Source organism: Narcine bancroftii, chromosome 5, assembly GCF_036971445.1.
Source record: "Narcine bancroftii isolate sNarBan1 chromosome 5, sNarBan1.hap1, whole genome shotgun sequence".
Classification (NCBI taxonomy): Eukaryota; Metazoa; Chordata; class Chondrichthyes; order Torpediniformes; family Narcinidae; genus Narcine; species Narcine bancroftii.
The window spans coordinates 44671033-44696012 of record NC_091473.1 but is presented as its reverse complement, the minus strand read 5'-3'; the positions used below and the strand labels follow the sequence as shown (position 1 = coordinate 44696012).

At 43.8% G+C, this 24980-nt stretch overlaps 1 protein-coding gene across 2 annotated transcripts in view; it reads left to right on the top strand.

Moving 5' to 3' along the window:
* The first annotated feature begins 358 nt into the window (after positions 1–358).
* The window catches only part of rassf1 (Ras association domain family member 1), a 94357-nt gene continuing 69735 nt past the window's right edge, over positions 359–24980 (top strand). Inside the window, exon 1 of one of the 2 annotated variants that reach the window (XM_069937293.1) lies at positions 359–925. In XM_069937293.1, coding sequence (XP_069793394.1) covers positions 586–925 — 340 coding nt within the window. In that variant the 5' untranslated portion in view covers positions 359–585. The remainder of the gene's footprint in view (positions 926–24980) is intronic. The other variant, XM_069937292.1, reaches the window with a different exon arrangement.

Genomic DNA, 24980 nt, shown 5'->3' with positions numbered 1-24980 from the left:
CCTGTAAAAAGCTTGATGTTGGTGACTCAAAGTTTATGTCCGAATTCACAAGTAGTTTTCATAAACCCCCAGAGATCTCACATAGATGAATTTATTAAAAGCTACATTCTACTCACCACACTCTAGTGTAAAGGATCGACGCTGCCAGGGTGCCTTTAGATCCAGTGTGAACATTTTCATGGGCTTGGATCCTCCCACATTCCCCCGCCGCTCGACCAACGTCCTCCGTTCCCCAGCGCGATTTGACTCTGAACCCTCGAGATGGGCCGGGTCTCCGCCGCAGTGAAGGAACTCAGTTTGATGAGACCGAGCGGCTGCGGGGCAGATCCTTGCAGCTGTAGGCGGAGTTACGGGCGAGTGGGCAGCCACTTGTCCGGGACAGCCGCAGAGGCAACTTCCACCGAACTGAGCTGGATTAAGCCGCGGTTTTAAACACAGGGCTCTCATTACAGACCGGGTCGGCTGTCACTTTAACCCGCGATGCTGTAAAGGACAATATTTGGATTTAAATGTTTCTGCATCAATTAATTTCAACCCTTCTGCTCGAGTCTTCGCGCCTCTTTACGGGCTCTAAACCCCTCTCTTATGGCTGAGTTAATTGAGCTGCGGAATCTAAAGGACGCCAAGCGAGCGGTCGGGGCTGCGAGCTCGGGTGGCAAATCGCTGTGCCGCTCGCCAGGCTTGGAGAGGACGAACGCCATGCGGATCAGCCCCAGAGTGCGGGCGACCAGCCGTCAGGACCGGAGCAAGAGCGCCAGGGAAACGGGGAAGAAACGGCAGTTGCTGGTGGACGAAGACCCGAGGCTAACGGAGAGAGCGGGGGAAGGACACGACTTCAGCCCCTGCACCCAGACCCAGCCCAGCTGGTGCGATCTGTGCGGAGAGTTCATTTGGGGGCTGTTCAAGCAGAGTCTACAGTGTGCAAGTAAGTCAGGAAGTGGGGGGTTTTTTTGCGGGACATTTTAGGAGGGTAACGGCGTGTGGTAGCGGGGTCACGAACAGGACTCGGAAGGAATGAACACAACCAGTTCGATCAACATTTGAGATTCTGTGTGGATTTTGGATCCTTGGGAACCCGGAGTCGCCGGGCTTGGAGCTTGGAATGTGGTAAAAAGTTAGTAATATAAAAATGTAACGATTTTCTATTACAAAAACACAAAATGTAAGGGGATGGGGATGGGTAACAGCTGAGGCAGTATCCGTGCAAAGAGAAACAGGCATCTTTGCACGTTAGAGACTTCACCAGAACTGTTTCCGACTTGCATTGCTGAAATTTGAATCATCTACCACCGATTCTGTGTAAAATGTGTATGTGATCAAAGGTTGACAAAGGAAAGTGCGACGTTAGTTTTTTTCTGCCTGCCCTAGTTTGAGGACAGGTCCACCCACTCCCAGGAAACCCCTCGAGACGAGAGGAATGAGAAGCCGCTGTCATCGTGCTTGAAATGCCCTGGATTTGTAGTTTGACCGACAATCTGTGGACGTGATGGTGCAAAGGGAGCAGAGAAATACTTAATTGTGCTGTCAACCCCGTCAGGATAACACTGGTCGGGATGACATTGTCACAGGCCGGCATCTCTCTGGGCCTATCGCCAGCAGTGAAGACCAAGGGTTGGCCCAGTCTTCACTGTGCGTGGTAAAACTTCACTGCAGCTGCCTTGTCCACCCAGCACTCGAAAATTTAAAAAAAAACTTCATTGGAAATTTATATAAAATTAAAACCAAAAACTGAAGCGTCAGTTGAGGTTCTAACCAATGCTTAATCAGTTGGTTGTGGCAGTGTTTGGTGGAAACTTGCTACTATGTAAAAATCTAAAAGTTTTTTTTGAAGGGTTGTGGTGCACTGTTAGCCAGAATCAGACACACACAAAGATAAAGACTGTACAACAGGCTTTAATCCACAAAGACTTCCACAGAGCCAGGCTGGCTGTGGCTGCAGCAACTCTGAGTGAGTTGGCTTTGACACCAGACCCGGTGGGGCTTGATCCATTCAGCCCGACTGATTGACAGCCGGCCAGGTGTCCTGTCCCCTTACACTCCTGCAGGTACAGAGGTTGCCCCCTGCAGTAGGCTGGTGGTGTACCCCCACAAGGAGGGTCTTCACATTTCCTGTATCACCTTTCTAGTTTTACTTTAATTCTGTGCCTAATCCAAATTCGGTGAAAAGTAAAAGCATCTTGCCAACACCCAAATGAAAGCACTTCAGTTTGTTTTTCAATTCAATCTTTTTTTTCTAAAAATAGACTTTATTCACAATAAATTATTTACAAAAAAAGAAAACTGTTCAAAGTATTTTCACACAAATAGCGTTAATCATATCTATGCATTCCCATCAATGTACATTGTACATTTGTTCTCTCAATACACCATTACCACCAATGTGAACTTCCCCTCGGTCTCAGCCCCTCAATTCCCAGTTATAGAAGGACTCCTTACCTAAAGTGCCCTTGCATTGGCTGCACCAAGGCTCTGTTCGTCCCTTAGCACATACTCCTGCAGTGTGAAATGTGCCAGTCGGCAGCATTCTCTCACTAACATCTCCATATCCTGAAAGACCAACAGGTTTCAGGCTGAACAAAGTGTGTCTTCCAGCGATTCTGGATGTATGACTCTGTGCATCCACAGGAACAACCCATAGATCAGCCCTCGTTTTACTTACTTGTAACTTTAGCCCTTGTTGAATGCCCAGTGAATGTTCCTGGACTCCAACCCCACATCCCTGTTTTCAATCACTGTTGAATTCTCATGAATAACGATGCATTATAAACATGTGCAGAAGAGAAGGTAGAATGATAGAATGATTGGTTCTATGTGAAGGAGTGAGGGAACGCTTGTGTGGGTCGTGAACATGATTCCAATGTGGGGTAAATGACTTGCGCTGTCGAATGGGTCCTTTGAATGCCAAATGAACCAAATCCTAGCTGCCTGCACATGGTCTGTATCCTTCTACTTCCTGCCTCTTCATATCTCGATGCAAATACCTCTTACATTCACAATTGTATCTGCTTCCACCAGCTCCCACTGATAGAATATTCCAGGCACCTATCTCTCACTTGTCCTGAACAGTTTTTTTAAATGTTCCCTCACTCACCTTGAAGCTATACCTGATAGTATTTGGCATTTTGGTCCTGGGGAAAAAAATCTGACAAACTATCAATGCCTCTGGTAATTTTATGAATTTCTATTAGATGTCACCCTTTAGCCACTGACACTCCAGAGAAAGTAATCCAAGTTTGTCCAACTTTTCCTCTAGCTAATGCTCTCTACTCCAGGCAGCAAACATCTCCAAAGTCTCACATCTTTCTTGTAATACATCGACCTGAAATGAACACAATGCTCCAAATGTAGTCTATAACAGTTAACATGACTTGTCATTTTTTTAATACTCAGCGTCCTGAGCAATAAACACAGGATTCTGTGCACCTTTTTTTTTTAATTGCCCATATGTGTTGCTGCTTTCAAGGAGTTATGGACTTGTACCCTAAGATCCCTCTGAACATTATTGCTCCTGCGGCTTCTCCCATTTACTGTATAGCCCATTAAGCATTTGAAATGCTGAGGGTAGGAATCAGGGATGCTCCTCTTAACAGAAGGGAACTACTAACCAGTCATTATTAAAGTCTTGCCTGCTGCTGAGATTGTCTTGGCCCTAGATAATCAAGCAGTTTTAAAATACAAGGATGTGACATTTCTGGCATGTGGTGATACTCTAACTACATCTAAATTCTGGGGAGCAGTTGTTGGGAAGGAGTGGAAATATTTCAGGAATGAGGCAGTGCTAACAACCCTCCCTCATATTAGAGCCACTTGTCCTACCCAATGTTTTACAGTCATGGAGTCAGACAACATGCGAACTGGTCTTCAGCCCACCAAGTCTATACTATCAACCATCGATGGATTCTATACTAATGGGCCGTGTGAATAAATGGCACAGAAGAGGTGAGCATAGATTGACCATGAACAAACAAAATGGTGAGTTCAGCTTGAGGGACCCAATGGCCTACTCCTGCTCCTATTATCATGTGTTCAAATCCCATGATATACTTCCCCACATTTCTTTTAATTTCCCATCCAATAGCATTAACACTCACATAAAAATCCCAGAGTAACAAGATGAAAAGTGACAGCTATTCCTCTTTTTCCTAAGGGTCTATGCCAGCCATTCTCAACTTTATTTTTGGGCTATGGTCCCCTTAGGATTCTGCACAAAGTTTATGGGACCCCTTCCCTGTGAAGTTTAGTTGGTTTCTTCTGGAATTCTCTCCTATAGACTACATAAAAAATGTAAAGAATATTTTATGATTTCAGTCCATTTCCCCCTTAAATGTGCTGTGGCCCCTGTTGAAAATGACAGGGCTAAGCTACACAGACTCTCTTTCTGATGCTTGCATCAGAAGAGAACAATGTTGTATACCTTGTATTGCAAAGGGATGTCAGAAGTCACTGCATTTAATTTTTCCTCTGGTATAGTTTGGGGTAGGCCATTCTCAGTACGACCTTGTGTTGCAGTCTTTAGAGCAGCTGATTGTGGCTGCTATTATCCACAAACTTGACTAGAGAGGAATGCTGTTTAACTGCTTGTTTCTACACAGCTTGTACCTTCAAGTTGACCGATGAAGCATACAGCTGCTGAAGTTATTTGTCCCAATATGTCCAATGCAAAATAATAATGATGTCCTTTTCCCTTGCATCCTGCTCTGTTTCAACAACCCCTGCCCCTTTGCTGTGTTATGAGCCCAGAGGACCCCAAAACCCAGCAGCAATAGATACTCACCAAGACAAATGGTTACTTAAACAAAAGTTACTTTTAATTATCTTTAAACATGAAAACAGAATCACACTTTAACTTTATCACTATTGACTTACTTAACCTAACTTAACCTCCTTCTAATTCTAAGCGCCTGTGTATGTAATGTATGTGTAAGTTCAGAAAAGTTCTTTGGTTCACAGTCCAATATCACTTCTCACTCCTCCAAGTTCACTGGTTGCAGGCAATTCTTATACTGTGCTCAGATTTAACATTTATAAAGTTCACCAGGCTTTGGTGTTTGAAAGGTAAATGGTTACTGCTCAGGAAGGTTCTTGTCAGTTTTCAGAGAGAGGTTTGTTGTTCCAGGACATCCACAACTGATTCATTTTTAATCAGCCACTCCAGTGTTTTGCTGACAAAACTTGCCCTCTTCAGGACTCTCCAGATGATAACCTCTTCCTTTCAGGTCACCACATAGTGCCTTTTGTTTCTCTTATTCCTCTCCTCTTGCATGAACCATAAGGGTTTTGACCAGGCTAAATCAAGCACTCATAACTTGTCTTCCACATGGGGTTTTCCACAAGTTTTCCAGCTTGTCCTGTTCTAGCTGCTGTTGCTGGCTGTAATTCTGTAGAAGTGATCTGTGTGTGTGTGTCTCTCTCACTCTCTCTCACTCTCTCTCTCTATCTCACTCTCTCTCTCTCTCTCTGAGTGAAAGCCTGTTTGACTCTCTCTGCTTGCAAAACCACATGGCCCTCTTAGAACAACTCCAGACAATCTGCGGCTCCAACAAGATCTTTCATCTGTTGTCTTTTGTAAACAACAATCCATTGTGAAGTCTCTTGGGCACTCTCCAAAGCTCTTGGAAAAGCTTTGCAGCCGATATGTCTAGCATTAGCAGAGCTCCAGTATTTCAAATAAGATCTGTTTTAAAGTGTTTGTAATTTAACCAACTCTAACAAACCTTTCCCAATTTATCTCCCAAAAACATATCTATATACTCTGTCACAGATGTCAGTGACTTTTATTGTAAAGGAAATGCTTCAAAGTGCTTATCATTGTGTTTGCAGTTAATCATCAAGTGAAAAACGCTGATTGTAGTAAAAGCACACAGAAATGCTGGAGGAACTCAGGCTGTGCAGCATCCATAAGAGATAAAGATATATTGCCAACATTTTGGGTCTGAGCCCTTCTTCAAGGAGTAAGCAAATAACAGGAATGCTCAGAATAAAGATAGTGATGGCCGGAGGAGGAGTCCAGACCAACAAAAGGTGTTAATTGGTTATGATAAAAAAAGAGGTGAGAATTGATTTTGGTTCTGTAAAAGGAGTCAGAGGGTAAAAGGGAGAGGCAGAGTTGGGGAAAGGTGAGGGGGGGGGGGGTGTTAACAAAAGCCAGAGAAGTCGACGTTAATGACATCTGGTTGGAGAGTGCCCAAATGGAAGATGAGGTGTTGTTCCTCCAATTTGCGGGTGGTCTTTCTGGCAGTGCATGAGACCAAGGACAGACATGTCAGCCATGGAATGGGATGGGGAATTAAAAGGTGGCCACTGAGAGATCCATGCTATTGTGGCAGATAGAGCCAAGGCTCTCAACAAAGAGCTCTTCCAGTCTGCGCCCAGTCTCTATAATGTAGAGGAGACCACAACGGACCACTAGATGCAGTAGATGACCCCTACAGATTCACAAGTGAAATGTTCCTTCACTTGGAAGGGCTATTTGGGGTCCCGAATGGTAGTGAGGGAGGAGGTGTGAGTGCAAGTGGAGCATCTCCTGAGGACACAGGAGTAGGTACCAAGGGGATGATTGGTGGGGTGGAGTGGACAAGGGAGTCAAGGAGCGAGTGGTCCCTGTGGAAGGTGGACAGGGGAGGAGAGGGGAATATGTGTCTAATGGTGGGATCATGTAGTACCTGGAAGAAATGATGGAGGAGAATATATTAGATATGGATGCTGGTGCGGAGGACAAGGGCCATCATGTCCTTGTTGTATGTGGGGGTGGAGAGGGTCAAGGCAGATGTGTGGGCAATATAGAATATGCGGGTGAGGGCTGAGTTGATGGTGGTAGAGGGAAAGCCATTTTGTTTGAAGAAGGAGGGAATCTCTGACGATCTGGCATGGAAATTGTCATCCTGGGAGAGATGCAACTGAGATGGAAGAATTGAGAGACTGGAAGGGATCCTACAGGGGACAGAGTGTGAAGAGATGTAAAGTTGTGGTAGCTGTGGGAGTTAGTAGGTTTGTAGATTGAGAGTTCGTCTACCAAGATGGAGACAGAGAGATCGAGGAAAGGAAAAGTGTTGCTAGAGATGGACCAAGTGAATTTGAGGTTGGGGTGGAAGTTGGCAGCAAAGTGGATGAAGTCAATGAGCTCATCATGAGTACATGAGGCAGCACCAAATTAGTCATGGATGTAGCGGAAGAAGAGTTGAGGGGCCTTGCCTATGTAGGCTTGTAGCATGGATTGCTCCACGAGGCTAATAAAAAGACAGGGATATTGGCGATATATCCTTATCATGTATGGATGCTGCAAGACCAGCTGAGTTCCTCCAGCATTTCTGTATTTTTTTTATCCCCTCTTAAGACCCTTTTACCACCCATGTGTTAATTCTATTGAAGGTTTTGGGCCTTGAGTCCTGGCAGAACCCATGAAGCTACTTGTGCTAATTTTAATCCAATCATTATGGTCAGTGAAAGGTCAGCCTTTGCCTGGTTAAGTTGTGCAAAGGCTCATGTCAACTTTAACACCTATTTCTTTCTGTAAATGTAACAGTTTAATAAAGGTAAGCACTAGGATTGTCTCAGAGACAGTCTTGGCAACTATTCTCAGCTAAACCTGCCTTCAGATCGAGGTTTGTTCTCTCAAAATCTTTCTCTAAACCCTGCCTTAAAGCCTCTCTGACCAACAACTTGATGCCTCTGAATAACTCAAAATCTGCTTGTGCCTGAGTGGCCCACATGAAAGCAATCTTTTTTCCATTGCATTGATCATTTTGTAGATGTGGGTTAAAGTTGATTAGAGTTATACAGCATAAAAACAACCCCTTCAGTCTAACTAATCTATGCTGGTCAAATTGCCTCTCTCAAGTCGTCCTTTTTGCCTGTGCTTCACCTATACCCCTCTAACCCTTTTCTTCCCATGCCTTTTAAAAGTTGTAATTGTACCCACCACTTCCTCTGGCATCTCACTCCATATTGTGATAGTACAGATTCTATCACCAATGTGTATATGTACAGATGGTAGTATAGGATGACTGTGATTGGCTGAGAATGTAGCCACACCTACTGGCAGGTCTTAAAGGATTGCTCCTAGCCAGACCAGGTCATTCTGGACTGGTTGACCTACTTGTGATATGCTCCAGTTTTTTAGTTAATAAAAGCCTTGGTATGGATCAACAAGTTTTTGGTTCTTTCGACACGCATTACACATATGCCCACCATCCTCTGTGTGAGGAAGTTGTCCCTCAGGTCACCTTTAAACCTATATATGTGATAGGGTTTTGAGGGTGCTTCCAGACTGGGTGAGTTGGATTCAAGAAGCCAGAATGCTACTTGCCACTAATGTAGTTTTCTATCACAGTGATGCCTTGAAGCGAACCATGAATTGATAGGGTCAGACTTTTTGCTTGGAGTCCACATATAAACAGCCAAGGTTTTTTCAAACTCAGACTGCATTTGGACCCAAGTTACTAAACTGCCAGCATCTGTGCCAGTGCCATCTGGTGCCTGTGGGTGAAGGTTGTTGAGTAGGTTGGACATCTGGCCTGCCCAGCTCCCTAGCTCCGCCTACATTGTATTGTGATTGTGGAGTGTCTACTTGGTGACTAGCTCTGCTTGAAGCATTCAGGAAGAACCCCAGAACCATTATAGAGGCACACTGTACTCAACTGAAAACAATGCAGCTTGTAGAGAGATCAGTCAGGCTGTTCCATTGAGTTGGCAAAAAAAAAATCTGTTGAGACTCAACAGCTGCTTGATTCATTTTCTCTTCAGAATGTGTTCATTGTAGAGAAGGAATTGGTGGCTTTTCAAATGTGTTTTCTGTCATTTGTGGATTTTAACCAAGCTTTGCAGCTGTAGATTGAGAAAGGCTCTTCCAGATTGTAACCTGTCAGTGATTTTTATTTCTGTCTTTGTCTTTCTTCTATAGGAATCAATCAGAGGTCTTAATAGGTGAAAACCTTCTTCTGTTCTTTTCTGTTGGCCTCCTTTCCCTTCCGGAAGATGGATGCAAGGATATTGATAAATTATAAGGGGTACAGAGATTTCCCAGGATGTTGCTGGGACTGGGGGAAAACCTTAAGTTATTGGGAAAATTTGGAGAGGCTAGGTCTTTATTCTCTTGGACAGAGGGTGACCTTGTAGGTTTACTGTCATGAGGGACATGAATAAAGTGAATACTCACAGTTAATTTCTGAAGGAAAATGACAAGAACCGGAAAGCATTTGTTTCAGGTGAGAGGGGAGAGATTTAAGAGGGATCTGACAGGCAATTTTTTTTTTACTAGATGTTGGTACAAGCAGTCAAAGAGTTATAGAATCAACCTCAGTTCCAAAATTCAGAAGGCATTTGGGCAGGTAGATGCATAGGGAGAGTTTGGAAGAACATTAAAGCAAATGAAGGCAAATGGGAGTTGGCCAAATTGTCAGCTTGGACAAGTTGACAAGGGCCTATTCCGTGCTGTTTGACAGACACTCCAGGGAGCCATTCATAGTATAGTCATACTGGCTTTGATTGAGATTTTGAAAAAAATAGTATTACTGAAGGAAGATTTTGTTGGTGGGACAGGGGGACTGGAATAAATTGTGGTCTTGTTTCCTGAATGTTGCACACAATTTGCATCTGTCCTTGAGCTAAACATGCAAACCAAACAGAAGGCCAATCATCATACTTAACTCAGGACTCTCTTTAGCTTCTCTTTCTCTGATTGTAAGGAGTGCTGGGCAATTTCTGCTGATGGTGAATCTCTGCCTGCCTTTGTGTAAAATTATGTCTGTTTTATTACATGACAATAAAAGAATCTTAAATCTTGAATTCAGGGGCTCTGCAGGAGACCTGCCGTGGAAACTGGTGTGGAATCCAGTGTTAGATGCTTTGCTTCTGGACTGTCGATGGATGTAGCAGCATTGCAGATATGGTTTGATTGTGACTGGACTTGTTTCTTTAGTTCCCATCTCTGGTCTGATTTACAGCTGGCTGCACCATCCTCTTCTCCAGTAGGAAGTAGATGAGGAAATGATTAATGTTTTAGTATCTGTGTTTAATCAGTCTGGCAGTTATACATCAATGTAGGCACTGTGTTAAAAGGAAATAATTTCAGATGCAGGAGCTCAAATACCAGTGGATTTTGATGTTGCAGTGAAGTGGTATTATGTCTGACGCAAATTCTTGGTAATGTTGTCTGCTTCTTAATTTGAGTCATAAAACTCAATTTCAATGTCTCTCGCATATCCTGAAGAAAGGAACAATCAATATATTTCAATAGAAATTAGCAAATTCAAAAGCTGCTGGAAACACTCAGCTGGTTGGATAGCATCTGTGGAAAGGGAGCCAACATTTATATTTCAAGTTTAAGACATTTGTCAGATGTTCATGACCTTGACAAGTTAAGTTGACAAGTTAAATTCCACTCAACTATCCTTTAAGGTTTTGACGAGATATGGGCATTACAGACAACATGGAGTGTACCACTTCGAACAAGGGTTGCGGGTTGTAGTGAGTACACAAAAGTGCTGGAGAAACTTAGCAGGTCCCTCAGTGTCCATAGGAGGCAAGATATATCACCCAACCTTTTGAGCCTGAGTCTTGACTGAGGGCTCAGGCCCAAAAATGTTGGTAATTATATCTTTGCCTCCTATGGACATTGTGGGACCTACTAAGTTTCTCCAGCACTTTTATATTTATACTACAATCACAGCATCAGCAGACTTGCTCGTTTCCCCTTGTGGATTGAAATTCACTTGAAACTTAAACAGAAGATTTAGATACTTCAGAGCAGTACTTAGGGAGCATTGCACACTTAAAGGTGCCACTGGTGGTTAGACAAACTCTGTCTGCCCTCTGTGGTGGATGGGAAAGATACAAGCCTAAGTGTAAAGGAGAATTCATTTTTTTTTGCCCCATATTTGACTCTCAACCAAAAGCATCAAAAATGCAGATCTCATTGCTTGTCAAGGGATTTTCACGTGTGAAAAGTGTTGTTTCCCCTGCATTTACAACAAAAACATTTCAGCATGATGAAATACGAAATATTTGGGGTACCATGAGATCAGGTTTTATCTGCCCCCCCCCCCTCCCCATCTATAGTCAATAAAACTTTGGGATGTCTACTCTTCTCTGAATTGATACTGGATCCCACTGCACAGAGGGAACCACTTCCACCCAGTATTTTATCCCCAACTCCACTGCTTACAGCAATGTCTCTTGTCTCTAGTTATGTTGGTTTTGCATATCCATTCCCCAGATCTGTAATCAATTCCAGCATCCTAAATAAAATGGTAAAAAAACTCGTCAGCAAGTCAGGTGGTATCTGAAGGGAAAAAAAGCAGCTAATGTTTCAGATTGATCTTTCACCAGAGTTATTCAACTTCGTCAAAACTTACTCTGAAGGAAAGCTCACTGCCTTTGTGAATGTGGGAAGGTGTGCCTCACAGTGCAATGGAAATCTGCACCTTCACGACAAGTGAGTGTCATCTGAAACAGCTTCTTAGATTTTGAATGGATCTGCACCATCTTGGAATGAGAAGTTGGGGGCAGCATTGATATTGTGGAGAGGATTAGAATGATTACTTCCACAGTTGGTTCTGGAAGGTTGGTACCCTCTTCCACTGCGGGAAATTGATACTTGACTCACAGAACTCTCTTTCTCTGATTCTAAGGGGTGCCGGGCAATGCTAATGGCACATCTTTGTTTGCCTAGACAAAAATGAATTTCATGTTACATTACATTTCTGTTTTAATTATATGACAATAAATAGTATCTGATCTGATTTCTCAGTTATAAATTGGACTTTTTTTTAACTAGGCAAGTATGTGGCAGTGGGCAGAGTACCTGGAGTTCTATGATTTCATTGTATTACTCAAAGGATTAAATGGTTGCTCTTATATTAGGTTCTACAGTAAAAGAAATGTCTACTGCAAAACTCTGAAATCTTTGAGGGGTGCCTACCCTGAAGAAGTTCTCCTTTGCTCTCCGAAAGAAGTTCTGTGGGATTCTCTCTCACTGCTCCCCATCTTAATCCCTGCTGCTTCTGACTGTGGGACTATACTCATCCCACTGCCCCTCCTCTCTCCCCACCACCATTTTGTTTGGGAAACTCCCTACATTTTGCTCATACCTTGAAGAGCTCAAGCCCAAACGTTAGTTATGCATCTTTATCTTTGCTATATAAAGTACACTGTTTGATCTGCTGAATTTCTCCAGCATTGTATTTTTACATTACTCCTAGATGCATCTTTACGGAAGAATTTTTTTGATGAATATCAATATACAATGTGAAGACAGTCTCCAAAGTAAAAATGACATTGCATTTGTACAGCCTTGATCACAGGAGTGTTTTATTACCAGAAGTATGTTTTAAAAGTGCAGTTACTTGTGACTTGGTACGTAGTTGCTACTTGCACTGCAGGCGGAGGTCCTCAAATAGCAACATAATAATTTGGTAATTTGTTTTGGTGATGTTATTTGGGGATAGAAATTATCCAGGGGCTAGATTAAAAGCTGTCCTTATGTTTGAAATCATACTATGGGATCTTTCTTTCCACTAAGAAAACACATTGGATTTTAACAACTCATGCAAAATGCAGCAACTCAGCATTTCTTCAGCACTGGGCATCAGCCGGAGTTGCATGCTCGGATCTCTTTCACTGAAGCAGGACGAGTTGTGGCTGTCTCTAATCTGCAGTGTTTCCCATTACTAAAACAATGGCTTGGGCTGGTGAAAGAAAACTGTGTTCCCCAGATTATAGTTGGTGTAGCTCTGTCTCCTGTGGCTGTCTATCAAGCAGATCCTACACTGAATGTCAGATGTGGCTATCATCCAACTTGCTGAAAACAACCAGAGGGACCTTGCTCAAAATAGTCCATTATTATTCCACTGAAACCTCGAACTGTACCACACCCTGAACTTCTTGTTCACATGTAGTGACCTGGCACCATTGGGGATACTGTGAGAATAACACTACTATAACAAGTTGTGGAGAGGCTGCATCACATCCAATGTGGATTCTTCTCATCTCCCTCATGGTAAAGAACTTTGATCTGCTTCAACACACCAAAAGCTGGAGGAACACAGCAGTTCAGGCAGTGTCCATGAAAAGTAATAGACCCTCAATATTTAGCCTAAATCTATTTCCTTCAACAGATGCTGCCTGATCAATTGAGTTTCTCTAGCACTTTGCACATTGTTCCAATTTTCCAGCTTCTGCAAGAGCAGGTTGTAAATGAGAGGAGAAGCAGTTAAAAAGCAGGAGAGGTAGGTGCTCTTTTAAATGCCTCCATTGACCAATTAGCTGTAGCCAATAAAAAGAAGGGAGGCTCAAGCAGAGTGGCCAATATTGAGCAGCCCATTGTACAAGTGGGGAGTGAGAGAATTTGGCTTGAAAGGGTTCAGTGAGCAGAGGCTGAGGATATACAACAGGTAATGTCAGGTAGGATCTTGCATTGTAACAAAGACTAGGTAGCAGATGGCAATGAAAATGAAATGCTGATTGCAGGATGTAGGAAATTTGGGAGAGCACAATTGTCCCTGATGACTACACCTGCAAGAGGTGCATCCAGATGCAGCTCCTTAGACCATGTTAGGGAGCTGGAGCTGGTTGAACTCTGGTTCATTTTGTTATATTGGTCAGCACAACATCATGAGCTGAAGGACCTCTGTGCCTTTCACCTGTTCCATTTGATCTCTTTGGAAGCACTTTCTCCTGATCTGCTCTTTCAAAAGTCTTATTGCGAACATTTTGTAAATCCTTCTTCTATCTTCTCTCCTCAGAGATTCCAACCTCTGTTGACCTTCTCTGTAACTAAATGTACTGGTGTGTTACCAGTAAATCTCTGCAGAGCCCTAGCAACCTGCCCTGAACTGGACATGATCCTCCTAAAGACTCCCATGATTTATAAAAAACATTCTGGCAGAGCACAAGAACACATCACAGCAGCAAGAATTAGCCCCTCCGACTTGAATTAGCCATTCAACGATCTTTTCTTTTCTTTGGCTTGGCTTCGCGGACGAAGATTTATGGAGGGGGTAAAAAGTCCACGTCAGCTGCAGGCTCGTTTGTGGCTGACCAGTCCGATGCGGGACAGGCAGACACGATTGCAGCGGTTGCAAGGGAAAATTGGTTGGTTGGGGTTGGGTGTTGGGTTTTTCCTCCTTTGCCTTTTGTCAGTGAGGTGGGCTCTGCGGTCTTCTTCAAAGGAGGCTGCTGCCCGCCAAACTGTGAGGCGCCAAGATGCACGGTTTGAGGCGTTATCAGCCCACTGGCGGTGGTCAATGTGGCAGGCACCAAGAGATTTCTTTAGGCAGTCCTTGTACCTTTTCTTTGGTGCACCTCTGTCACGGTGGCCAGTGGAGAGCTCGCCATATAATACGATCTTGGGAAGGCGATGGTCCTCCATTCTGGAGACGTGACCCATCCAGCGCAGCCAGAAAACATTCTGGCAGAGCACAAGAACACATCACAGCAGCAAGAATTAGCCCCTCCGACTTGAATTAGCCATTCAACGATCTACATTAGCCTCAATTCCTCTCCTGGCAAGAAGAGCTTCAGAAGGGCCTCAGATGCTCAAGGCTTACTGATCTTATTGAAGGTTTGGATCTGGAGCATGGGTTGGCAATTGGTCAAACAGGAGTCAGTGCAGCTGCAGAGGGTGTGAGAGGAATGGGTGAAAATACACAGACACTCTGACTCTGAAGGGACTCTTGCTTCTCTTTCTCTCTTTCTGTAAGGGGTAGCAGATAACACAAATGACAATTCTTTGTTTGCCTTGCAGCAGGCAGAAGGCAATTACAGAACCAGGATTTCTTGTCAAATATTTATCTACCTCCACTTTCCAATACAGGTACTCCATGACGTGTTCGTGTTCAGTTCTGGATGAACGGTCATATCTCGGAATGGGCGTGTCGGAAGTGCGTGTCTACCTTGTTAGTCAGCATCTGTAGGCTGGGCGTCAATGTCTTCATTCCTATGCACATGCGCGGTTGTTCGCGTATTGGAGTTCGGTTGGTGCACGCGCAAGAATTAAGCACCCTAACGATATTGAATTCATGCCCTTAACTCCTGCATGCACCAACCAAACCAATACATGAACCCTGTGCCAGCCGAAGACTCACGCACAGGAATCAAGCTGGCCACACCAAGCCTATGAGCCAACTAACAAGTATGCACATTTTGGCTCTTACATGCCCTGTATCTCTATTATAATCTTGTCAAATAGAACAAACCATGTAAATTATATTTTTTCTTATATTTTAAAAGAAACATTTGGTCATCTGTGGATGGATTCAAGTTTCATAGGTCATAAGTTGAGGAGTACCTGCATCAGGCCTCAATCACCCTCCAGGAGAGAGATTTTGAAAGATTCACCACCTTTTCAGGGAAGGCATTTCTTCACACCATTTGTTTTGCAGCAGTATTACAGGCACAAAAATTGCTATTAATTACATTAATTGAAAAATAAATAAATTCACACCAAAGAAGAGAAAATGTGAGGTCGTGTCTGTGATTCATTGTCCATTCAGAAACCTGATGGTGGAGGGGAAGAAGCTGTTTCTGTAACATTGGGTGTTTGTCTTCAGGCTCCTGGACCTCCTTCCTGATGTAGCAGTGAGAAGGTGGCAAGGTTCCTTCATGAGATAGGCTGCTTTCTAAAGACACTGCATTTTGTAGGTGTCCTTAAGGGGGTGAAGACTAATGCTCATGATGGCACTAGCCAAGTTCACAACTATCACCACTTCTTGTCCTGTGCATTGGTCCTTCCACACCAGACAGTGATGCAACCAGTCTGAATACTCTACACATTACACTGGTAGAAATTTTCAAGAGTCTTTAGTGACATACCAAACCTCAGACTCCTAATGAAGTATAGCCTCTGGCAAGCCTCCTTCATGATTGCAGTGGCATGAAGGCCCCAGGATCCATCTTCAGAGATGAAAACACTTATTTAAATTTAGACATTCTGCATGGTAACACACCTTTTCAGCCCGTGCCACCTAATTGATCTACAACACTTGGTACATTTTGAACAGTGGGAGGAAACCCACACAGAGATGCAGAGAAAGTACAAACTCCTTACAGAGAGCACGGGATTCAAACCCCAGACCCAATCACTGGTGGTGTAACTGCTACATTAATCGTGGCGCCCTGGATGTTGACAGCCAGGAAATGGAAATTCTGTACCCTTATCACTGCTGGCTCCTCAATGTGGACTGGTTTGTGTTCTCCTGGTTTTCGGTTCCTGAAGTCCACATTCAGTTCCTTGGTTTTGCTGATGTTGAGGGCAAGGTTTTTATGACACCACTCAACTAGCTAATCTATCTCACTCCTGTATGCTTCCTCATTCCTGTGCATTTTTGTGCAATATTACATATTCTGTACTATTACATGAAAAACCTCACAAAGATAAGCGTATACAGAGCCGTTGTCATACCCACACTCCTGTTCGGCTCCGAATCATGGGTCCTCTACCGGCTCCACCTACGGCTCCTAGAACGCTTCCGCCAGCGTTGTCTCCGCTCCATCCTCAACATCCACTGGAGCGCTTACATCCCTAACGTCGAAGTACTCGAGATGGCAGAGGTCGACAGCATCGAGTCCACGCTGCTGAAGATCCAGCTGCGCTGGATGGGTCACGTCTCCAGAATGGAGGACCATCGCCTTCCCAAGATCGTGTTATATGGCGAGCTCTCCACTGGCCACCGTGATAGAGGTGCACCAAAGAAAAAGTACAAGGACTGCCTAAAGAAATCTCTTGGTGCCTGCCACATTGACCACCGCCAGTGGGCTGATAACGCCTCAAACCGTGCATCTTGGCGCCTCACAGTTTGGCGGGCAGCAACCTCCTTTGAAGAAGACCGCAGAGCCCACCTCACTGACAAAAGGTAAAGGAGGAAAAACCCAACACCCAACCCCAACCAACCAATTTTCCCCTGCAACCGCTGCAATCGTGTCTGCCTGTCCCGCATCGGACTTGTCAGCCACAAACGAGCCTGCAGCTGACGTGGACTTTTTACCCCCTCCATAAATCTTCGTCCGCGAAGCCAAGCCAAAGAAGACATGACAATAAAGGAATCTTGAATAGCAAGTTTTCCTACATAGAAGAGTTTATATCTACAAAAGGAGGTGACAGAATTAGGTACAATCACTATGAGAGCCATTTAAATGTCAACTTAAATAGGAAAGACTTGGAAGGATAGAGTCTGAATGTGGGCAAATGGGATTAGTATAGATTGTCTTAGAGGTTAGCATGGGCATAATGGGCAGAAGGGCTCTTTCTGCACTGCTCTACAATTACTCCAAGGCTGTGTTCATTGGAATTACCGTGTAAATTGGGCATGGGTTGTTTTGGAGGATTTTAAAAAGAGGAGAAATGGGAAGAGAAATGTTGAATGTTAACTTCAGTTCCAGAAGGTGAGTGTCCAGAGAGAGAGAGAGGAAAGATTTGTGGATGGCCCACTATTGGAAGTAGAACAGGTAGATACTGCATCGGGGATGGGAAGGCCACAAAGATGTGAAAGTTACTTGCTTTGAGAAATCTAATATTGATTGTACAGTTGGAAGGAGTACAAGAACTTGGAACAGGAATAGGTCATGGGCCTGTCAAGCCTGCACCACCATATAATAAGATCATGGGTGATCTGGCCATGGGTACAACTCCACTTCCCTGCTTGTTCAATTCCTCCACTATTCAAAAGTCTACTTTTGTCTTAAATCCATTTAAAAAGACAACCTCTGCTGCTATCTTGTCAGAAAATTCCAGATTTACTACTCTCTAGGAGAAGCAGTTCTTGTCTTAAATCTACTCCCTTAAATCTTTTTGGCTGTGTCCCTAGTTCTAGTCTCACTTGTCAGTGGAAACTACCTCCCTGTTTCAATCTTATCCTTTTGATAATTTTGGGGTGAAACATGAAAGTCTGCAAATTCTGTAGAAACAAATACTGGAAGAACTCTTGTTAAATTTCTACAAGATCACCCCTCATCTTTCTGATATCCAATTAGTATTGTTCCAAGCTACTCTAATTTTGGGAAGCAGCCTGGTTTGCACTGAGCATGTGCTTCTGTTTCAATAGCAGAACCCTTAGGAGCATTGAAGGATTTTTGGAAGCAACTCCCTAAAAGATAACAAGTCAGTAGGTTGGTAAAAAGAAGCGTATGACATGTCTGCCCTCATCCATCAGGCCATTGGGAAGTCACGTTGCAGCTTTATGACATTTGGTGTGTTGGGTACAATTTTGGTCACATGTTGCAGGAAAGATGGCGAGGATGCAGAACAGGTTCACCAGGATCTTGCCTGAATTGGAGTATGAGAGTTTGGACAAACTTGAATTGTTTCCTCGAGAGCATCAGGGACAACCAGAGAGAAGTTTATAAAATTGAGGGGCCACAGATAAGGTAGATGCAGTCTTTTTGCCTTGGTGGAAGTGTTAAATGCCAGAGGGCAAAGCTTTTAAGGTTAAAGGAGATATGTGAGGCATCTCATTTTTACAGAGAAATTGATAAATGTCTGGAATGGGATGCTGGGGTAGTGGTGGATGCAGGTACCAAAGTGACATTTCAGAGTCATCTTGAACATGTCAGGAATGGAGGGATATAGGTCACATGCAGGGAGATGGAATAAGTTTCATTTCGGCATCATGTTTGGCAGACATCTTGGGCCAAAGAGCCTGTTTTTGTGCTGTATTGTTTCATATTCTATGTTCAATTGAATTGGAAAGCAGAAGCTTCTGATTGAGTCTTTCCCCAAGAGCATTGGGGTTCTGAAAATAGTAAAGATGTGTCTGCATGGAGCTTTCGTGCGACAAGAGAGCCAAAGGGATAAGAGAGAGAGAAGAGAAAGTCTATGTGAAATGGAGAGGATTTGAATCCAGAATTCTAATCACCAGTTTGGTATATGGATGAGTACCATTTGTCCACTGATAGGTGATTGATGTCTTCAGCAAAACAAGAATGATCAACTTGGATCTGACCTTGGAAGTGTAAGAATGTGGAAAGGATGAGAGCAGAGCAGCTATGATGCCAGTAACATGCTTAACACAGGTTTCTCAGAGTGACCCAGTGGAGTAGCTGGTGGAGCTCCTGCTCTACAGCCTCAGATCTGGGTTCAATCCTGACTTCAGGCACAGTGTCTGGAGTTTGAGCATTCCTCCATGACTGCATGGATTGCCTCAGTGTTCCAGTTTCCACCCACATCCCAAAGCTTGGTGGGTTCATTTGCTGCTGTAAATTTCCCCCAGTATGAAGGCGAGTGGTAGAAATTTGAGGGGGAATTGATGAGAATGTAGGGAGAATTAAAAAGGAAACCATATTGGATTAGTGTAAATGGGGAGTTAATAGGCAATGTGGACTGGCTGAAGAGCTTATTTCACACTTCACTTCGATTTGTACAAAGATGCAACGAGATTTTAACCTGGAGATCATAGCTAAAATAACTCCAAATACTGGAAAAAGTGAAGAACATATTGGCTCTCTCCCAGCCTCTTCTCCATATCCAATTATCATTTCGTCTATTAGTTTGTGCCCCTCCACCTGCTGCATCTTTTATTCAGGTGCTGCCCGATTCTTCTCATGCCTTGAGGAAGGGATCAGGTCTGAAACATTGGTAATAGATCTTTACCTCCTATGGACGCTGCGAGACCAGCCGAGTTCCTTCAGCATTTCTGTAGTTTTACAGGAGATGCTCAGAAAGTCAGAGTGTGGAGATATCATCTAAAATACTTTGTTTCCAAAAACAAAAATGAGACTTGCCAGGACCAGTGTCCTAAAGATGTGGATGAGTTAATGTTTATTGATAACAACCCCACAGCTGGAGGATCCTTGTAAGGTAGTGATTGGCTTTCCCTTTCAGCACTGATGATGAGAATGCCAAGATATTGGATATGAACTTAACATGAAGTGAAGAGTGATATCCACGAAGGCAGGATGGTGTGGGATTTACTGTCTCTGCAACCTCTTCCATTTACTTTCCACTACGTAACCAACTCAAAATGGCAGTGCTACTAGAGCCACTGTAACAGCAGCGCAGCTGCTGGTGTGGTCCTGGAAGAGTGGGGTGTGGAGACAGCATTAATCTGAAGGGTCCAACCACGTGGCCCTAATGCTGACATTTCTGTACAGGCTTTAAACAGTCTGTGAAAGGAAAGAGCCAACTATATTTATACCTAAAATCCTGCCACCACAGAGGTCTGTGCTTGCCAATGGCCATGAGGGGCTGCAGATTCCAAGGAGCAGCAGACTGCTGCAGAGCACCAGAAATGGGGAGAACCCCCCACCCCGTTTCATCTTATATTCGCATGTGAGAGTTCTTAAGACAACACATGGATGAAGGAAAAGGTTCTTTACTTTAAAGTTGTTGTAAACAGCACTATGAGGAATGTCATGAGGCTGCAAGTCTCCATTACAGATCTGCATACTTCAGGGCCCTGCTCTGCGTCAGCCCCCGGTGGCAGCCAATGATAATCAAACAGTAAGGCATTACTACAGGCATTACAACCACGATCACTATCATTACACCCCCCACATTGAGAAGCAGAGGTGACGACCCAGCAGGATGGTGACCACAACAGAGGATAAGTGAGGGGCTCAGCGGCTGAGGGGCCCCACACTGGCTGCAGATGACTTGCAGTCATCTGAGCTGTGGGCTGCTGGAGATCAGATGATGGGCACCAGTTATTGGAGCTGGGATTAGAGGGGGTGCTGAGGCTAAGAATGTGTTGGAGCCTTGAATCTGGAACTTGGGTTGCCGATGTGGCTTCAGAGGCTGCGGGAGCACTGGAGACACAGTGTCTCTGAAAGGACTCTCTTGCTTCTCTTATTGTAAGAGGTCCTGGGCAAAACTAATGGCAAGTCTCGGTCTGCCTTATGGCAGGCAGAATGCAAATGTGTAATATTACATGGCAATAAAGCAGGACAGCAGCAAACATCACGCATCATTGATGTCAGTAAATTCTGCCCTTCTAGTACCATTCAGCAGCAGGACTATCTCACTATGTAAAGCATGTCAAAATTCTGGGGCAATGATCAACCTTTCTAGGTTATAATGTCCTCACTTCAAACCAATTCTCACTTGAGGGAATTCTTCCCTGACAGTCTAAATATCATCTAATGATCATCCTCCTCCTCTCCCCAGTGTTTTTTCATGAAAAGTTAAAGCGAAGGACCTGTAAAACACATTGAACAAAAGCAGCCTTGGCTTACATCAGCAGCTGTAGCTCATCATGTGAGGCCCTCACGAGTGTGTGCTGCCTTCACTGTGCTTGTGAAAATCTGAACTTGATCAGATAATCTCGCAGAGTGCGCACAACCCATAAACCACAGCCGCTGTTATGAAAATAGCACGACACAGATGAGGTCTGATCAGCACATCCTGTCCTACCAAATGTAGACTAGTTTATCTTTAACATGGCTCTCATAGAACCAGAGGCCAAACCTCCAGCTCATTCTCAACAAAAGGCTTTGAAATGAACTATTTCCTGACCATTTCTCCCCACGGATACTGCCTGACTGGCTAAGTCCCTCCGCCTATTTAAATTTTAAGTTAGACATGTAGGATATTAGTAGGAACTTCCGGCCCATGAGCCCCTGCCATCCAAATACCCCAATTAACCTACAACCCTGCATGTTTTGAAGGGTGGAAGGAAAAAAAAAATCACACAGACATGGAAGAATGTACAAACTCTTTACAGACAGTACTAGATTCTCGCTTGAGTTGCTGGCTCTGTAATACTGTCATGCCAACAACTTCTCATTGTTTCCTCAAGATTCCAGCATCCGTAGTTACTTTCATCTCTTTCAGCTGGTGACATGCACCAACCTATCCCTAACCCCCATCCCAACCCTCTTCTATCACCAATGAGTCCATTATAAACTCTTCTTGAAAGACTGCAGGAAGATGTAGAATCTTAAGGTCATTATAGAGTTAGACAGACCCTTTGGCCCAACTCGTACATGTTGGCTGATCGGTCTACCTGAGCTTGTCCCATTTGCCTGGACTTGGCCCATATCCCTCTAAATGGGGCATATAGACAGCCTAGTCAGGTGGAAAGGAAAATAATCACTGAAGTGTACTTCAGAGAACAAGAGCAAGTGAATACAATCTCTGGGAAGATTTTTAGTGGTGTGGTGGAACATGGATAGTTTGCTTAAAGAGGACAGAACAAGTCACTAATATGGATAGCCAGGATTCTGTTCTTTGAGTCACTGGACACCAGTCTAATGATGCAACACAAGTTAAAGTTCATTTCCCCATTTATTTCCTTGCAACCAATTCACTTTTACACGTTAGCACTCCCCGATTCTTCCACCTACACTGGGAATAATTTGCAGTGGATGGTGTTCCTAATAACCAGTGTATTTCTGGGACTTGGATTAAACTGAAGAATATCCACATCATAAGGAGTGTGCAAACTCCACACAGTCAGCACAGGAGGTAGTAGCACTACCTGTTATGCCACTGCACTGCATTGCCATCTGCAACTTCACTGATCTTTGGAGTCTATGACCATGAACCTCCTCCCAACCATACATCATCTCATTCCTATTCCCTTCTTGTATTCAGTTGAATTCAGATTCCCTCAAATGTATATATTGCAGATAGATAGGCGTCAAGTTATAGCTGCTTTCATCCTGATGTGGTTCACAGCCAACAGCAGAAATGGTGAAAACAGTCCAAGCATCCATTTCAGCTCTTTTCAGACCAACAGCTGTTTGAAATCAGAAGCCAGGGTGAAGCCAGCACAATTTCATGGTATTGACATTGTAGCAGACCTGATCTGGCTTTGGAGCACTGCTGTGAGCGTGCTTGGAGGCAAATGAGTTTTAGTGAAGTGATATATTTGGAGGTGAATTTCCCTGTGTAGTTCTGTCTGTGTCAGATGGCTAGACTGCCACATGTCTTGGCTCAGGAACAAACGGCATACAACATCTTGAGTTCAAGACTGAACTTAACCCACACTCCCAGAACAGCAGCAGAAGTGATCAAAACACAATTATAAATCTCACTGTGGTTGCTTTTGTTCCCCACAAAGCAGAAATACTGCTCGTTAGGCAGGCTCAAGTCCAAAGTGTGGTAATTTGTTGTACTAATAGATGACGAAGACTTCCTGCAGAACATTTTTCCATCAACTCAGCATGAAAACAGGCAGGCCAACCCCAAAACTTTAGCTGAAAGTCAAAATAATCCTTGCAGATTGACAGTCCATGAAATGATTCGTATCAAGCAGATAAGATCTGCTTGGACAAAAGCCATCTCTTGTTTATGACATCACTGGCACAAAAGCAAAGTTAGCATAAAACCTGTTAGGATTCCTCCCTTCATAACTTCCCTTGCATGAACATTTTCATGATATCAGAACATCCACTTCATGGGTTCTGGTGACTGTATCCAATCAGGTTAGACTCCCCTCTGCATGGCGACATTACCGTCAAAGTCTGGGTGTCACAGGAAAGACCATTTATTGCTTGACATCATTGCCCTTGGATTGAATCACTGCAAAGGCATCCACAAAGGCAGGGTTAGGTTGACTGTTTGCATACAGTGTAACCTTACCTCTTGTGTTAACATCCCTCGTTAACTGAAGATTCAGTTTTTAAACTGCCATTTTGATCTGATCGATTTCCCTCCATCCTATTCCATTGACCTTTGGGGTTCATCACAGAAGGATTCTCTCAGGGCCTCTCAGGGCTTCATCTGCATTTAATTGACAATTTAAGATGGTTTTAGTCCAGGATTCCATGTTTATTTTATTGGCGGTGTAGATAGTTTTCTGATGTGATCTGTCTTCTTTCAATGTGTGTCTAAGATGTTCTGGGATTTTTTTATTTGGATGGGGTTAGGATTAGGGCTACAAAAAGGTTATATAGGTAATGAGGACATAATTTCTACCCTGAAGTATATTAGTAATAATACAACAATCCAATGATCGCCATTACCCATGACTAGGTTGACTTTAAATTCAGCAGCTGTTGTGATTGGACTTCATTTCTATTCTCTGCATTACCAGGCTGATCATTTAACCAACATACTGTTACAGCTGCATTGACGTGGTTGGTTGTTCATCCTATCCCCTCACAAAAGCAGAATAAATTAATGCAAGCCCATTTTAAAATTTAATTCCTGATAACCCTTGCTAATACTGGCAAAACACAAGCAGCAGCATAACTGTCCACAAACCATTTCAAAGCCCCTTTCACACAGCCAACCCTCCTGGGAAGCACAAAAAACGTACCAGGCATGCTGCACTCAGGAGCCTTTCCCAATGCACCATGATTTACCTGGTTACTCAGCGACCTGGCATTTTACGGTGGTGGTGGTAGGGTGGTGCAATGACAATGTGAGAGCAGGTTGTGCTTTCACATCACCAGAAGGCAATTAATGAGTTAACTCAGCCAGGCTCTGACACATCCTCCGCACACCCCCCCCCCCCCCCCCCCCAAGTTGAATTTAACTTGCTCTCCAGATTGGGACGTTCCACACTGCGATTACCAGGAATGGACCTGCTAAATTAGCCACGCAGAATCAATAGCGTGAAAGGGTCTATAAAGTCAAGGCTGGGGATGGGAGTGTGCACCCTATTTAGTTCACAGGAGATTAAATGAATGCAAATGGAATAATCATCCTTTTCTCCAATGAGAGTTCAAGTAAATACTGAAAACCTGCAATCCTTTGTAACTTTAATGGGCTGGTATATTTGCTTGTGGCATTAACCATAAAGCCATTTTTATATGGTGTTTTGTGGATTTTCTGTTGCATCAGGATAACAGTGCACAGGTCTGCTGTTTGGATCCCTTTTAACCATCTCCTTGTTCTGCTGCCTTCAAGAATTTGTGGATGAATTCTCCTCTATCCCATTACATTTCTTCTACCACAAAGCATTGCTTCACTGGAACTGTGTGCAAGGAGAAGAATGCTGGAAGTTAGCAGGAATATAGGCCCCAATTGTCTTCAGAGACTTGGGGACAAAGGTGTGTGGTTCCCTGAAATTGGCTACTTAAGAGAACAGGGAGGGAGACATTTAACA